Source organism: Theobroma umbraticum, unplaced genomic scaffold, assembly GCF_002168275.2.
Source record: "Theobroma umbraticum cultivar Fairchild unplaced genomic scaffold, ASM216827v3 scaffold_204.0, whole genome shotgun sequence".
Classification (NCBI taxonomy): domain Eukaryota; kingdom Viridiplantae; phylum Streptophyta; class Magnoliopsida; order Malvales; family Malvaceae; genus Theobroma; species Theobroma umbraticum.
The window spans coordinates 3006648-3023432 of NW_018397267.1; the positions used below are offsets into that span (position 1 = coordinate 3006648).

Here is a 16785-nt window from a genome sequence, read left to right on the forward strand (position 1 = left end):
GTATAGTAACACAAAAAATACTTTGATGAAAAAAAATATTTTGATTTTAGTATTTTTAATATTTTTTTTTGAATTTGAGAGAAATGATGCGAATTTACTCTTTTAAGCAGTGAAATTATATATAAATCAATAAATTAAATATTTAATATAAATTAATATTTATTAATAGAGTGGGGAAAATAAGATGAGTTTCTTGGAATGTATTCAAATTATGATTCCATTCATATACCTTCACAAGCGCAAAAATGGTTCCAATTAAAAACTAAATAAAAAAAATCAGTCCTCAAAGTTCTATACGGGTCACCCGAACCCGATAAGTAGAAGTCCACGGATCCCGCGTGATTAGTCTAATCCCCTCCACATGTACCTTGACTCACGGCAAACAAAATTCACTTCACCAATACGAAGACTTATCCTTTACCCATTCTAAATGCCTATTGTTTATATTTGTGTATATATATATATATATATTAAAAAATTTTCTAGAAGCCAAAATATTTCCTAACCCATCAAGATAAGCATTACTTACGTAACGCCCAGTATCCGGAAATGAACAACCTTCTTAAAATTCCTGGATCCCTTTGATTAATGTTGTAATACTATTAATGTTATCTGTATATTATTTTACTAATTTAAGTCAGTATTTATGTAAATTTCACTCAACCCATTTTCATTTTTATACCATTTTTTCAAGTTCCTTTCTTCACCGAACCTTTTTCACTGTCTTTAAGCCTATATAGATTCTCACAATTTATTTGTATTTTAATGGAGAAAGCGTCTGGTTCTGTTAAGCCGAATAAATCCCATTTTGGCTAAGATCTTTCTCTTTTAGTGTTTCTTCGGTTTTCCCATATGAGAGTAAACATTTTTTCTTTGACAAAGTTTTGTTTTGTTTTTTTTATTTTGCTTGGAGTTGAAGTGATCAAATGGAGTTAGGTAAGGATCTGATTCTGGGTTGTTTTGGAAGTTATCAAAGGTTCGATTTTTATTACGTTGGGGGAGTTTATTAGCTCTTAATTACTCTATTAGTGTTGATTTTTTTTGTGATTATGGATTTTTGAATTTTGGGGGGTTTATGCGCCTGAAAAGTGATTAATTTCAGGATTTGGGTTGTTCACATTGGTTATGGTCTCCGAGTTGGTTTTAAGATGGAGAAAATAGTAGTTCTTCTCCATTATATGATTGCTCACATGTATGCTTATTGCTGTGGTTTTTGATAATTTTGGAGGAGGGGTGTGTTTTCTTTTTTGCCTAAGTTAGCTGAGATTAATGGATCCAGAGCAAAGGGGTAATAGGGTAGAAACCAGTGAGAATTTGAGTCAAGTTGAGGAAGGAGTCAGCGGAAATTCAAAGAATTCCGTTAATGGAGTTGTGTCTGAGACTGTTATTGTGATAAATGCTGAAGAAAATGTGTGTTTTAGTCGAGAAAACGCAGATTTGAGATTGCAAAATGATGGCTTTGGATCGTTGAAGGATCAGGAGGTGGATTATGGGAGAGGAATTGGTCCGCCATTGATTCAGAATGATCTGGAAAGTGGTGGGCATTCAAGTAGTTTTGCTGATAGAAATGCGCTTGAGAATGAGGAAAGGGATTTTGGAGAGAAAAACAATGGAGTGGTGTCAAGTGAGGTGTTGGGGGAAGCAGGGGGGGAAATGTTTAATCAGGAGACAAACCAGATGGGAGGAGTTGGTGAAACAACGGGTCAAGTTGATCAAGGAAGTTGCGGAAGTTTGAATAATTCAGTTGACAGATTTGTTGTTGAGACCATTATCATAGTTAACACCCAAGAGGCAACATGTGTGGATGGAAGTAATAGGTTAGAAGTGAAAGACAATGGATTAGGTTCAAGTAAAGTATTGACAGAAAAGCCAAAGACGAAGGTTGCTGAAGCAGAGGACTCATGTGTGATAGATATAAAGGGGACTGATGGTGGTGGAAGACAGTATAAGGAGAGTTGGGATGGTGAAAGGGTTTGTAGAATTTGCCATTTGAATACAGAGCAATCACTTGAACCTATGGATGGTACGTCAAGTACAGCAGCTACTATGGATCTAATTCAGCTTGGTTGCTGGTGCAAAGATGAGCTAGGAATTGCGCATAGTCATTGTGCAGAGGCATGGTTTAAGCTGAAAGGAAACAGGTATTTTTCTTTCTCTTGAAAATGAAACTTTAGGGGTCTGACACAGGTCTTAGAAAAAAGATGTGCTGTGTTGTTGCTTAATTAAGCTTTGCTATATTTACCGTGTTATTATGTGTTAGGTATTGATGGTATCTGTAGCTTTTGGCTTCTTAACTCTTGGTGTTAATTTTCCTTCGCTCCAATTTGGAATTAGTTTTAGAACCAACTGGAATTTTCTTTGTCCTCGTTGAAACTATTTTCTTTTGTGGATACCAAATTTACTCTTAACCTTTCAGAATGAGGAGCAAAAATAATATACAATAAGTAGAACAGAGGAGTTAATAATGTTTTCTCCATTATCATTGTTTTTTTACATTGAAATAATCTCTTTGGAATCTGAAAACACACGAGTGAGAAATGTATACTTTGATCAATATTGAATCTGAGTTTCTAGTTTACCTTGTCTGTTTGGATATTCTTGTTTTTCAACATGTTTGAGAGAAGTTAATTGTTATCATATATGTGATGGAATTGGAATGAGAGTTCACCTAGAGTTGCAATCTTAAATTGGCCCGCTAATGGCATTCGAGTCAGCAATATTGATTCTTCAGTTCACAATTAATTAGCTGCTTAGGCTTCTAGTGGTTGGTGTGAAATTTGTATTAATAATTGTGAAGCAACCCTTTTTCTCTATTCTGAATTTACATGTATCTCAAACCAACATTTGATACTTATGGGATAACTTGGAAGCAGAACATGTCAGCAATTCTCCTTGACATACCTTCTTATCTTTAATTTACTCTGCAGAATGTGCGAAATTTGTGGACAGACTGCAAAAAATATCACTGGTGTTAGAGATAACAGATTTATTGAAGATTGGCATGACCGAGGATCTACTAGTGGTGGTGGTAGATCCTCAGATCGGGGTGGGGGATGTTGGCGTGGGCAACCATTCTGTAACTTTCTGATGGCATGCTTGGTAATAGCCTTTGTACTGCCATGGTTCTTTCGTGTAAATATGTTTTAGCACGGTGTGAACAAGACCTAAAGGTTCTTCCTTTGCATCACTATTTCTTGCCTGCTTGTCTAGCTGGTGCTCCTCTGGAATTTGGGGTGGATATGAATTAACTTGTCAGTGGAGCTATTTGGTTCTTGTTCTCATGCCCTAATAAAAATTCCTAGGCTTAATGGCTTGAGGCTTCAACTTTTAGAAGCTGTCATCGTGAAAACAAAATTCCATGCCTCAGTTATTTTACTATGCCACAGTAGCGTTTGCTCGCATTGAGTTGTTTGGTATTGGGCCTCTTGGCGTAATGGTTTAAGCTTAGACAAGGATTGCTGAGGCTGCATTACTGGGGAAAAGTTTTTTTTTTTTTTTTTTTACTTTTATTATTATCATTTTCACTGTTGTTTTGGTCCTGTTTTTACTATTTCTTGAATCTAAATCTGGCATATGCCGATTTCATCTTGGGAATTCCCATTGTATACACATATGTAATCACAACTTTGGTCAACACATTTGATCTTATAATGGAAACTTAGTTTGCAATCACATTCTTTTGGGTTCTGAATTTTTTGGATAACATGATCACTAGCTCATACATTGTGCTTCTCAAATAATTCAGGAAGAACAAAAATCTAGCAAATATGTGATAAATCAAAGATGGATCAAAGATGGATCGGCTTACGCAAGTGTTACATAAAGCGCTTCAAAGGAAGTGGGCTAAGAATCTTATAAGTGTGGGTATTGTACATTTGAATAGGTTAATTTTTTTGAAAAGGACGTAACAATTTCGTAATAAAGTGGTATTAGATCGGATCTAACTTAGACTTGATCCAATGATGAGAGCATCACTAGAATGGATGAGAGATAATGTCACATCAAAGGTTTTAAAAAAAGCAAACACGGTGCTTCAATTTCACGCTGAGCAAAGTGGGGAGCTTGAGAAGTTTATATCCGTGAGCATGCGCACCCCAAAAGGTCAACTTTTTCTTCAATTCAATTTCTTCTGATAAAAGGAAACGGGGAGACATTCAAAGGAAGTGGACCTGGTTTAACAATTAAGGAAAGGGCTTTGCTCTTTATGATCTTACCAAGGCCACAAATTTTCTTATAGCTCATCATCAACCTTAGAAAGTGATTCAATATACCACTTACAGAGAACAGGCGCAAAAGGACCTGGAAGGAGCAAGTTTAACGATGGTATGAATAAATAAAAATGTATAGGGTGAAGAACTCCATCATGGGGAGACTGGAGTTGCATTACTCAAGGACAAAGAAAGTGGATAATCGAAATTTTACTTGGCATTCATAGATTTGTTGCTTACTTCGATCCTCTTCCTTGAATTATAATTGAAATAAATTTAAAGACCACCTTCGATCAAGCATCCGTTGTAGTCTAGTTGGTCAGGATATTCGGCTCTCACCCGAAAGACCCGGGTTCGAGTCCCGGCAACGGAAACTATTTTTATAACTCTGCCTCTTCATTTTCCCGTATTTATGTTTTGGGCCCAAAAGTGAAGGACAAAGTAGTAAATTGCGGAGATAAAACCCTAGCCAGCCCTAAACTCCTCTCATTTAAGCTCCCCTTTGTCACTCCACCGCTGCTCTCGACCTCCTTCACTTCGCCATGGTACTCTTTCTCTCTCTCTGTCTCTGATCTTTTATTCAGACATCTTTTCTCTTATGTTAATACATGTCTCACTGGCAATTTTTTTGTTGTTGATTGCTTTTGTAAATATGAAAGGCATCAGAGAAGAAGCTGTCGAACCCAATGAGGGAGATTAAAGTTCAAAAACTTGTCCTCAACATTTCCGTCGGTGAAAGCGGTGATCGTCTCACGCGTGCCGCCAAGGTAACCAAAACGCACAGAAGTTCTATTTGTTTTCTACCGGCAAACCTTTTAATTGAATATTAGTTAATCCTTTCGCTTCGCCTTCGCCCCATTCTGCCCTTATTTAGGTCTTGGAACAACTCAGTGGCCAAACCCCTGTCTTCTCCAAGGGTAAAATTCTGAAACCGATGTTTTTTGCTTTCCTTTTTTCGCCAGAAAACCGATGCTTTCTTATAGATTTGTCTTTTTGTTGGTAATGGAAAAAATGTGGGGTTGATATGAGCAGCTAGGTACACTGTGAGATCTTTTGGCATCAGGCGCAATGAAAAGATTGCTTGCTACGTGACGGTGAGGGAGAGAAGGCTATGCAGCTTCTGGAGAGCGGTTTGAAGGTAAAGGAGTATGAGCTTTTGAGGAGGAACTTCAGTGATACTGGATGCTTTGGATTCGGTATCCAGGAGCACATTGATCTTGGTATCAAGTAAGTTCATTTTTTGGGTGCCTAGTTATCAACTTTTGATGCGTTTTAATTAATATTTTTATGTTGATTATGTGCGCTGGATGCTTGGTTTTAGTTTATACTCGATGAGAACCCAATAGAACTGAGGTGGGATTCTTTGATACGTTTAGGTCATTGATTTCCGTTGAAACTTTATGATTAAAATGCTGTAGTTTCTTGAATGGCTACACGTTTGCTGGTATCCTGCCATGTGTTTTGGTTTAATTTTTGGGTTTGGGATAGTTACGAGGGTTTAACAATGGAGCTTCTTTGCCTATCAATCTTCCTTTAGGACGATATTATGGGTTACGGAGGCAAATTTAAACTGGGTTAAGTTGTTTAAAGGTTTGGCTTTCTTGCTGAAGTTAGTGTGTGAGTCAAAACTGGCTATTGCCATTGAAAGGCTGCATTACTTTAATCATGTAGTGGTTAACACTAAGCAAGAGATCTTGTGGATATCTAATTTTATCCCCAGGAATGAGTTAATATAGAGTAGTTATTGGCAGCTTCATTCTACTAGTAGATACAATCAATATTGTTGTTTTGAACTCCACCAATTTCAACTATTGTTCCATTTCTAGGTATGACCCTTCAACTGGTATCTATGGTATGGACTTCTATGTTGTTCTGGAGCGAGCTGGCTACCGTGTGGGTCGCCGTCGCAGATGCAAGTCACGTGTTGGTATTCAACACAGAGTTACCAAGGAGGATGCCATGAAGTGGTTCCAGGTCAAATATGAAGGTGTCATCCTTAACAAGTCCCAAAATATTGGAGCTTAGGAATCTCAGTTACAAGCTTAGTTGAGTTTTTGAGTTTTGCTACTTGATTTTGACTCCTTTCTGTGTATCAGTTTTTGTTTTCCTGAAGATATTCGTATTTGAGTTTAAAATCCTAAATACTCTTTCTGTTTGTTTGTTTAGTTAATTAATATAAATGCATTTGGAAAATGCTTCTCTATTTTGATATTTTAAACCGTATTCTTGGTAGTGCATTATTGGACTTGGTGTTGTGACCATCGATCCTCCTGAAAGCTAATGTCTTCTTTTACTTAGAGAGAAGTTTCTTCGATTTGGTATTTGCAATGTCAAATAAATCGGCAAATAAACGGTTGCTGAAAATCAGGCCAACGTACATGCAATGGGCGATACAATTTTCCTTGACGAGAGGGGGTCAAAGCGGTGATGCCACAAGGGAGTTACAAATGGGTTAATTAGTTCAAACAGATAAAAGGAAAAGCGGAAAAGAGCTTGGTTGCTTCGCTCCGGATATTATGACCTCAATAGTCGAACAAGCTCACTCTTCTTCAATCTCGAGTAACCCTTGATTCCTCTGGCTTTTGCTAGTTCTTTCAACTCTATAAGTTTCAGTGTCTCTATGTTTGCCAACTTTAACCCCTCATTGGTCGCCACCACTTCATTGTTCTGCTCAAGACCCTTGACTCTGGGGGCTGTTGGATATGGTATCGGCGACCTCTTTACGAAATTAGATGTGGCCTTGATAACTTGAAATCCAGTGTTGCTGCATTAGCCTTCCTTCCCATCCCTTGGGTTTTCTTAGGGACGCCACTTTTCCATCTCGGTGCCTTCCCTCCCTTATTGGATCCAACGCCTGCCAAAATCGTAAAATTCTTCAGTTTTGAAAGTAACCGTTTTGAAATGGCAAGAAAGTGTGGCTTCTATCAGTGCATGCTTGGTAGTAGCAATCATGTCCAAGAAATTAAATCAGTGTGGAAGAATGTGATGCCAAACAGTGTTACCTCGCACATTCTTTCTTGATTCTCGAAGAACATCCAAAACTGATTCAGCTGTGGACTTATCCTTGGATGAGCTCAAACGTTTGGCCTTGGCGCTTCCAGTCTCTCCCTTGGAGATAGAAGACTGTATCCGTCTAAACAGAGCAATTATGTCTTCCTGGTTAGATGAGTTGGGTGCTTCATTACCAACAGATGGTTTTTTGCTTTCATCTTCCTTCTTTCTTCCTGAGGCAGAACTTTTCCTAGGACGGCTTCCTCTTCTGTTCCCATCTGGTGTTATGCTTGAAACAGTTGCCTGAAGAGAGCAAAAGGGCCTAGACTTATCTGCAATCTCTGTCAAATTTAATAAGCTGCATCAAAAAAGGATCCCTTAGTTTCTAGTTTAGAAAATTTCAGACCTCCATCAACAATATATTGATATACTCATGATCATACTTCCAAGGCAAAAGCCAAGACGTAGGAAGGAGAAGACATAATGTTACCGACTTCAAGAGGAACTAACAATCATAGATAGTCTTGAACAATATGCAAATCTACATTTGCACGCTGAAATGTCAGAATGTTAGAAATCTCCAGTTTATGAGGTCCTGAAATTCACTTAAGTAGCCCGGAGTAGGACTTACAGGAACTTCTCTACAGCTACAACGTAAGGATACAAGCAGGGGATCATTATTCAAACAGAAAATAACCCAGACAAGAACAACTTTCGCTGCGGAAGATCTATCTCCCTCAAACACAGAAGGTACAACCAAAAGGGAAAAAAGCTATAAGAAAGAGGTTGGGATTCAGGGAAAAATGTGGCGTGGCAAAAGTTGTTACCTGTGAGAGATAAAACAGGTTTTCTCAGCTTGAGTTGCTTGTTGACAGGGAAGCAAGAAGGGAAATGAGAGATAGATTGGAAGGAGAGAACAGCAGCAGCCATATTTTCTTTGCAAATCCTTCAGATTCAACATGCAATTGGACCCACCAGCTACATACAAAGCTCAAAACTAAATTTTCTTTATTCCTAAAAATTGCTGGTCCACACGTTTTTTCTGGGAGCGTGGACGCCACGTGACGGACTCAGAGAAATAAAAGAGTTCGACAAAGCAGTGTTGCTTTATACACTTACCCAACCTTGCTTGTGAGTGTTCGACCTGTTCGTTGCTCAGCAAAGCGAAACGAATCTATCGAACGGTTAGCTTTTAGGTGGCGTTTGGTACATTAAATGCAATGTGATTACAGGTAATGTGATTGCAAGTAATGTGATTGCAAGCAAGTGATTACAGGGAAAATACATTACAGTGTTTGGTATGTAAGTAAAATAATGATTAAAATGTAGGGAAGATAACATTGCAGTGTTTGGTTTACAAGTACTTTAGTGGAAATGTAATGCTAATTGTCAAAATTACCCCTAATTATTAAAATATAAGTTAATATATTTATATTTTTTATTATTAATTTTTATATAATATCATTTTTAAATATATTTTTAATATCATATATTATTATTTTTATTTATTATTATAATATTTTATATTTTATTTTTATATATTTATATTTTTTATTAATTTTTATATAATATCATTTCTTAAATATATTTTTAATATCATATATTTTATTTTTATTATTATTATAATATTTTATATTTTTATTTTAATATATTTATATTTTTTATTAATTTTTATATAATATATTTCTTAAATATATTTTTAATATCATATATTTTATTTTTATTTATTATTATAATATTTTATATTTTATTTTTATATATTATATTTATATTATTAATTTTTATATAATATTATTTCTTAAGATATTTTTAATGTATATATTTATTTTTATTTATTTATATAATATTTTATATTTTATTTTTAATATATTATATTTATATTATTAATTTTTATATAATATCATATTTTAAATATATTTTTAATGTCATATAATTTATTTTTATTTATTATATAATTTTTTATTTTTTTTCATTTCTTTAATATATTTTTTATATTATATATTTTATATTTAATTTGTTTATCTATATTATATAAATATTAATTTTATTTATATTTTATTTTTATTTTATTTTTATTCTTATATTATATATTTATTTTAATTATAATATTATAAAATATTTTAATAAGATAATAAAGTTGAAGGGTAAATTTATCTTTAAAAACATTGCAGAGTGCAATGTAATGTGATTGCATTGGTTTTGGACTGCAATCACATACATCCATTGGCTGCAATGTGGATTACATTACAATCTTACATTGCAGTGATTTGTTACAAAACAAATACTGTATGTAATTTAATCAATCACATTACAGGTAATGTACTTTACATCCTTCAAAACAAACGACCCCTTATGGTTGGAACGTCACCGCGTTTCCACAACAGAGGCTCCCTGTTTTCCCATGGCCAAAACGGCACCGAACTTGTGTTTCTCTCCTCTAAATCAGAACCAAAGCCGTAAAGAAAGCTTTTTCAAACCTCAAAATAGTTATTTCATCCCTAAACCTACTTCAAAAACCACTCTTTTATCTCCATTTTTCAGCTCTTACACCCCTATCCAAATCTCATCTCCACCAGGAAACACCATTGATCACCAACTTACAGATTATAATGCCAGAATCTTTCAATTCTGTCAATTGGGTAATCTTCACAATGCCATGGAATTGCTTTCCATGTCTCCAAAATCTGAACTTGAATCCAAAACTTACTGCTCAATTTTACAGCTTTGTGCTGATTTACAATCATTGAAGGATGGAAAAAAGGTTCATTCAATTATTAATTCTAATGGTGTTGCAGTTGATGAGGTCTTGGGCTCAAAGCTTGTATCCTTTTATGTAACTTGTGGGGATTTAAAGGAAGGGAGGAGGATTTTTGATGAAATGGGAAAAAAGAAGGTTTTTTTGTGGAATTATATGCTGAATGAGTATGCAAAAGTTGGTGATTTTAAGGAGAGTATATATTTATTCAAGATGATGATGAAAAAGGGAATTGAAGTGGACTCTTATACTTTTTCTTGTATTTTGAAGTGTTTAGCAGCTTCAGGAGGTCTGAAAGAAGGTGACCGTGTTCATGGCTATTTGTTAAAATTGGGTTTCGGTAGTTATAATAGTGTTGTGAACGCTCTTATTACCTTTTATTTCAAGAGCAAAAGAGTTGAAAGTGCGTCTGAACTATTTGATGAATTGATTGATCGAGATGTTATAACATGGAATTCCATGATAAGTGGCTATGTGTCAAATGGTCTTGCAGAGAAAGGGCTGGAGGTCTTTAAAGTGATGTTGTATTTGGGTATTGATGTGGATTTGGCTACTATTGTTAGTGTTCTTGTGGGTTGTGCAAATTCTGGTACTCTTTCATTGGGGAAGGCTGTTCATGCTTTGGCAATAAAAGCTTGTTTTGAGAGGAAACTCAACTTTAACAATACTTTATTGGATATGTATTCAAAATGTGGTGATCTGGATGGTGCCCTCAGAGTTTTTGAGAAGATGGGTGAAAGAAATGTTGTGTCATGGACTTCTATGATAGCAGGTTATACTCGGGATGGTCAGTCTGATGGTGCTATCAGATTGCTCCAACAAATGGAGAGGGAAGGTGTTAAACTAGATGTAGTTGCTATCACAAGCGTTCTTCATGCTTGTGCTAGAAGTGGCTCACTGGAGAACGGCAAGGATGTACATGATTACATAAAGGCAAATAATATGGAATCGAATTTATTTGTGTGTAATGCCCTCATGGATATGTATGCTAAATGTGGAAGCATGGAAGATGCAAATTCTATTTTTTCTCGGATGGCTGTGAAGGACATTATTTCTTGGAATACCATGATTGGAGGTTACTCAAAGAATTGCCTTCCGAATGAAGCTCTTAAAATGTTAGCTGCGATGCTCAAAGACCTGAAGCCTGACAGCAGAACACTGGCATGTATTCTTCCTGCTTGTGCTAGCTTAGCTGCTCTAGAAAGAGGAAAAGAGATTCATGGTCACATATTGAGAAATGGATATTTTTCAGATCGACATGTTGCCAATGCACTTGTTGACCTTTACGTAAAGTGTGGAGTTCTAGGTCTTGCACGTTTGCTCTTTGATATGATTTCTTCAAAAGATCTAGTCTCATGGACAGTAATGGTTGCTGGATATGGCATGCATGGGTTTGCAAATGAGGCTATTGCTACCTTCAATGAGATGAGAGATGCAGGAATTCAGCCTGATGAAGTGTCCTTCATTTCCACACTGCATGCTTGCAGTCATTCTGGACTGCTTGAGGAAGGTTGGAGATTCTTCTATATAATGCGAAACGATTACAACATTGAGCCCAAATTGGAGCACTATGCTTGTATGGTAGATCTTCTTTCTCGGACTGGTAATCTTTCAAAGGCATTTGACTTCATTGAAAGAATGCCTATAGCACCAGATGCCACAATCTGGGGAGCTCTTCTTTGTGGTTGCAGGATTTACCATGATGTTAAATTAGCTGAGAGAGTTGCAGAACGTGTTTTTGAGCTAGAGCCAGAAAATACTGGGTATTATGTACTTTTAGCAAATATCTATGCAGAGGCAGAGAAGTGGGAGGAAGTGAAAAGAGTGAGAGAGAAAATTGGCAGGAAGGGCTTAAGAAAGAACCCAGGCTGCAGTTGGATAGAGATAAAAGGCAAAGTTAATCTCTTTGTCGCTGGAGATAGTTCACACCCACAATCCAAGAAGATAGAATCTCTATTAAAGAAATTAAGAAGAAAGATGAGGGGAGAAGGCTATTTCCCTAAAACGAAGTATGCTTTGATTAATGCAGATGACGTGCAAAAAGAAATGGCTCTCTGTGGGCACAGTGAGAAATTAGCCATGGCTTTCGGATTATTAAGCTTGCCACCTAGCAAAACAATACGAGTAACCAAGAATCTCAGAATATGTGGTGACTGTCATGAAATGGCCAAGTTCATGTCCAAGGAAACTGGTAGAGAAATTGTCCTGAGAGATTCAAATCGATTTCACCATTTTAAGGATGGATATTGTTCTTGCAGAGGATTCTGGTGACCAGGAGTTCAAACAGGGCTGTTTTAACTCAAAAGACTTGGCGGGTAACATAAGCATTAGTGAATTAGATTTTTTTTCTTTGTAATTAACAGCCTTTTGTGTCACTTAATACACAAAGAGATTCGAATTTTCCGTTTATTTAGTAGGGAAAGTGGAAATTCGGAAAAGCGAATCCTGCAAAGCAATAAGACAACCATTATATAGGATAACAGAGCATTGGCTTTGGCAAGTAGGTTCAAGCCTTTTAAAACAATAAAAAAAAACATTAAAATGTTACTTTGTCTGAATTTTTTAAAAAGTAATTTCTCAAAAATAAAAAATTGCAATTCAAGCAGTAAAGGGCTCATAGATTCATTGAAACAAGGCTGCAGGTGCAGCGTCGCGTCATGCTGTGGGCTTCACAGGTCTTTTTTAGACACTCCCTGCATACTTGACTTGGATTACCCAGGAAAAAAAATCTAAGCAGTAGTGTTCTTAAAACCCTTTTTACAATGATTCAATGGTACTAAAAGTCTTCTCCCCCTTCATCCCTTGGTCACTTTCTGATCCAGAATGAATCAATATTGAAAAAAAGGAAATGAAGTAGAAGATAGATGAGTGGCATCTCAAGAAGAAAAAAGACTGAGTGGCATTTAAAGAAGAAAAAGAGAGTTTAATTCAAATGATTAAAGTATTGAGAAGATGATGATGGCCATGATTATCATCACTTCGTTTGTTGAGCAACATGGTTTGAGCATCCGTTTTCTTAATGATTGTGGATCCAATACACAGCCATTTATCATGCCTTCCCCAAGAGCTTTCTTGATTTGTATTTGTCCTGACAATTTATAAACGAAAGCTTGCCATAATGTACGGCATGCCTGCATATGTTATTTCCTATATCAGATCAGAAACTTTAATTAGAAGCGCTTGAGGGACAGTGCTATAGAGAAGTACAACAATCTTAAACTTACGAGTAAAGGGAAAATCTTTGCAACTTGACCACGTTTGTTGGCTCTGGCCATCCATCCACATGGTGTGGTCCATTGTGAGTGCTAAAAGGAGCATGGAACTTCAAAATAAAGTACCTAATCAAGCCAGAACACAGCTAAACCAGCAGCTACGACCCAACCATCAAACTATTACAGAAACCATACAGTTGGATCTGTCATAATGTATCATCATTTTCCATCCCTATAATTTAAAAAGTAGAAATTCATACAACACCAACAACTTGGCTGTTGTCATTATCTCCAAGTTCAAAATAGGAGAGAAGATTGTCTAGAAGGCCTGCCCACATACTAAAGAAAATCACCTTTCCCATCAGCACAATATGAAGCAAACAACAAATTTCTGCACTCTGTGACTCAGAGCTTGCAATGCATATAAAGAAACATTGGCAACTTCAATTCAGCTCAAGTGGTCGGATTGAGAAAGGGTTCTGGAGAAGATCCTAGTTTTTGACCCTAAATACTGGCCACTTGTGCAAAAAAAACAAGTAAAAGAGCAACAGCTATTTGTGGTTTGAGGACAATTCAAGAATCGGAGACAGCTGCAGGCGTCGGCAGAAATGAGAAACAATATCTAGGCCAGTAGTTGCAAAAGACACTTGGTAGTTGTCAAAGGCGAAAGCTGATTGTTTACTTTTTTGTCTCAACTTGCCATCGATACCTGTACTGGAAAACCTTTAGCCAAGAATTCCGTTGAGGCATTGACAATTCATTAAATGAACAAAGATTATTTGCCTCAAGACTTCTGTCAATTAACAAATACTCTAAACCAAATTCCTTAAACAAGAAATCTGCAAATGTTTTATTTACTCTTAATAAGCATAGTTCGATCACAACACGTTGAGCCAAAGAAAAACATCAAGAATGACCAGAAAGGATAAAATTAAAAAATGGTGTCAAAAAGCAAACGCTCGAAGATCAAGAAGAATACATATTTTTGAGGAAAAAAAAGTGACACATTAATCACTTTTTTCCTCTAAAGCATCGGCAGCTCCTAATGAACCTCACATTGCCCACACCTCATACCAAAAATATATGAAAAACACTGCTCTTTTAACCATTCAATGACCAAAAGATCAGCAGCAAAAAATAACACACCAGTTCAATGATTCCTTTGCCTCCTTTTTTCCTTTCTCTCAAAATTCCACCTATAGCTACCCCTTTTTCATAAGTCAAGTGTATCAAATATCAATAATAAATAAATGGAAACTCTAATTACCAATTTCCCCTACTCTAAAGCCTAACCAATAATCAAATGGACTTTATTCTTCAACCACACCATTTTGAGAGAAGAATCAAGAAAACAATAAGGAAAACTATTGAAGAAAGCCCAATTGCGACACCAAGAACAACCTTACTTGGCCCGTGATGGTGCTCCTTCTTGTCACTTGAATCATCTCCGTCATCATCATAATCTGAAGAGTCACTTTCACTATCTCCAGAAGACTCCTTAGAAGGCGGGGGCGACAGCGGCAATCCATGCTTATCACAGGGAGCAATTCCAAGCTTCATTTTTGATGACAAAACAGAATGATTGTAACACAAATTGTCATTCCCACCAACCTTGAAAACAGCCAATCTCTTTATAAAACTAGCATTGAAAGGCAAAACCCCATGAAACTGATTTTTCTCAAGATTCAAGACTTTCAACCCTTTCAATTCTGTGAAAAACCTCGGAACAGTCCCATTCAACTGGTTATTACTCAGATCAACATGAACCAAGCCTGGAATAGCTGACATGGAATCTGGGATTGGCCCAGAAAACGAATTGGAAGCCAAAGATAGATTCTTTAACGATATCAAGTCACCAAACTCAGTGGGAATCTCCCCATTTAGCCCATTTGAAGAAAGATTCAAGTACTCAAGATCTTCAAGAAGCGTAAAGGAAGTTGGTATCCTTCCCTTGAGCTTGTTATCAGATAAATCAACATGAGTCAGATTCAGATGCACGTGCCTTGGAAGATAGCCTGTAAGATTAGCATGAGAAATGGTGACTGTCTTCAGCTTATGCATGTTTCCAATGATTACATAAAGGCCGCTGGTGTTAACTGGAGTATAGGAGACTGTGAGATCAGTGAGGTTAACGAAACGTGAGAGCCAGACCCCGGGGAGGCGGCGGAGAGAGCGAATGCAGGAGAAGGAAGTGAGGGAGAGAGAGAGATCGGAAGGGAAACGGATGGGGGAAGCGTGGCAGTTGGTGAAGGATAGAGAGCGGAGGGAAGATAGGGACTTGAGAGCTGTGAAGGAGAGGGAAAGGTCGGTGGAGCAGTTAGAGAGATGGAGGGAGATGAGATGGCGGAAGGGCTTGGAGCTGTCACAGATGGTGGCGTTATGAGGGGAAGGTTGGATGCAAGGGTCTCTAGTGGTGGGGATGTCGAGGGATTGGAGTGCTTCTATCTGTTTGGGATCTAGAGTTGAGCGGGAAGAAGAGGGAGTTGTGTTGGTGGGTGGAGTAGGGGAGGATGTGGGAGAGGGAGTAGGGGAGAGTGTAGGGGCTGTGGGGGTGGCTGGTTTGGTAGCATTTACAGTGGCAGCGGTGGTGCAAAAGAGGAAGAGGGGCAAGAGGAAGAATGGCGGTAGTGGCAGTGGTTTCATGGTGGAGAGAGAGAGAGAGAGAGAGAGAGAGAGCAAGTTAAGTGAAGTTGGAAGTGAAGTGAGAAGTGAGAGGAAGAGACAGAACAGGGGAACAAGGACGGAGGGGTTGGATTTGTGTGGGGTTTGACAGTTGGTCAAGAGTTTAGGTCTTGGATTTTGATGTTTATTACACAACTGCACCACAATTTATTGCAACTTCACATGCCTCGATTTCTAAGATGCTGAGGACACTGTTCTAAAATTTAATAAGACCATTTTTCAATTGAAAAATATTTTTAAATATTCCCTCAAAATCAAAATAAAAGAGAGAAGAGCAAAAAATGGAAACTTGAAGTTATGACTCTTACTTAACATTAATTCCCTCGATGAGGTTAGCAATGTAAAATACAGAGTAATCAAAGGCAATTGAGCCCACATGATTCCTAAGATAGACAAAAGGGGACACAGTCTGAGATTTTCTGTTGTTTATGGATAACAAAAACAATACCGGGCGTCAAAAGATGAGTTTAAGTTTACTACAAGGTAATTTAAAAATTAAAAGCCTCCAAATATTTTTTCAGCTGGACTTGCGTGGCTTCCAGCTATTTTCCACCCTTTTTCATTAGTCCAACCTTTTTCTCTATATAAAGAAGTGACTGAAAAGGATGCCTACCCTCAATTGCCGAGGACTTAAACCCTTTTACAGTACTTGAAATTGATGAACAGACAACTGTCTCCTAATCTTACTTCCACTTTGATTTTTCTTTTCTTTTTCTTTTTTCAAACAACTTATCAAGAACTTGAATTAAAGCTTAATTTTTCTACTAATATTTTAAGGATAATTAACTTAAAAAGCAAAATTAGAATAAAAATGTTCTTTTGCTCTTTTAGAAATCTGGGTGTTATCATTACACACCAGGGGATTCTTTCCTTTATATTTACACTAGAAATTTGATGTAACTTGTTGGAGTGGCCGACATCATTAATCATGTATGCC

The 16785-nt window shown here is 36.9% G+C and overlaps 5 protein-coding genes and 1 non-coding gene across 9 annotated transcripts; 4 read left to right on the top strand and 2 right to left on the bottom strand.

Moving 5' to 3' along the window:
* The first annotated feature begins 475 nt into the window (after positions 1–475).
* LOC110424671 (RING/FYVE/PHD zinc finger superfamily protein) lies at positions 476–3672 on the top strand. Its single transcript, XM_021439292.1, has 2 exons — positions 476–2141; positions 2928–3672. Exons 1-2 carry the CDS (start codon positions 1270–1272, stop codon positions 3145–3147), a joined length of 1092 nt encoding a protein of 363 aa, XP_021294967.1. The 5' UTR covers positions 476–1269; the 3' UTR covers positions 3148–3672.
* Positions 3673–4508: 836 nt separating this feature from the next.
* Positions 4509–4581, top strand: TRNAE-CUC (transfer RNA glutamic acid (anticodon CUC)). Its single transcript has one exon. It is a non-coding gene; the product is annotated as a tRNA-Glu (tRNA).
* A 294-nt stretch (positions 4582–4875) lies between these two features.
* Positions 4876–6401, top strand: LOC110423839 (Ribosomal L5P family protein). The gene is made up of 4 exons (XM_021438238.2): positions 4876–4975; positions 5083–5125; positions 5241–5435; positions 6035–6401. Exons 3-4 carry the CDS (start codon positions 5320–5322, stop codon positions 6231–6233), a joined length of 315 nt encoding a protein of 104 aa, XP_021293913.2. The 5' UTR covers positions 4876–4975; positions 5083–5125; positions 5241–5319; the 3' UTR covers positions 6234–6401.
* A 137-nt stretch (positions 6402–6538) lies between these two features.
* On the bottom strand, positions 6539–8456 carry LOC110423840 (Rho termination factor). Its single transcript, XM_089784777.1, is given in 4 exon segments — positions 6539–6943; positions 6946–7062; positions 7211–7540; positions 8027–8456. Coding segments are annotated over 4 exon segments (771 nt in total). The 5' UTR covers positions 8130–8456; the 3' UTR covers positions 6539–6722.
* Positions 8457–9555: 1099 nt separating this feature from the next.
* On the top strand, positions 9556–12480 carry DOT4 (Pentatricopeptide repeat (PPR) superfamily protein). The gene has a single exon (XM_021438236.2). It carries the CDS (start codon positions 9601–9603, stop codon positions 12223–12225), a length of 2625 nt encoding a protein of 874 aa, XP_021293911.1. The 5' UTR covers positions 9556–9600; the 3' UTR covers positions 12226–12480.
* Positions 12481–12828: 348 nt separating this feature from the next.
* RLP51 (receptor like protein 51) lies at positions 12829–15950 on the bottom strand. 4 transcript variants are annotated; one of them, XR_002445937.1, is made up of 3 exons: positions 14568–15950; positions 13179–13875; positions 12829–13085 (listed from the first exon to the last, which is right to left on the bottom strand). XR_002445937.1 is itself a non-coding variant. In XM_021439486.1 (2 exons), exons 1-2 carry the CDS (start codon positions 15807–15809, stop codon positions 13051–13053), a joined length of 1293 nt encoding a protein of 430 aa, XP_021295161.1. In that variant the 5' UTR covers positions 15810–15950; the 3' UTR covers positions 12829–13050. The 4 variants fall into 4 exon arrangements, 2 of the variants coding, with proteins under 2 accessions (XP_021295161.1, XP_021295160.1); XR_002445936.1 differs by having other exon boundaries at positions 12829–13101; XM_021439486.1 differs by lacking the exon at positions 13179–13875 and having other exon boundaries at positions 12829–13101.
* Between the last annotated feature and the right edge of the window lie 835 nt (positions 15951–16785).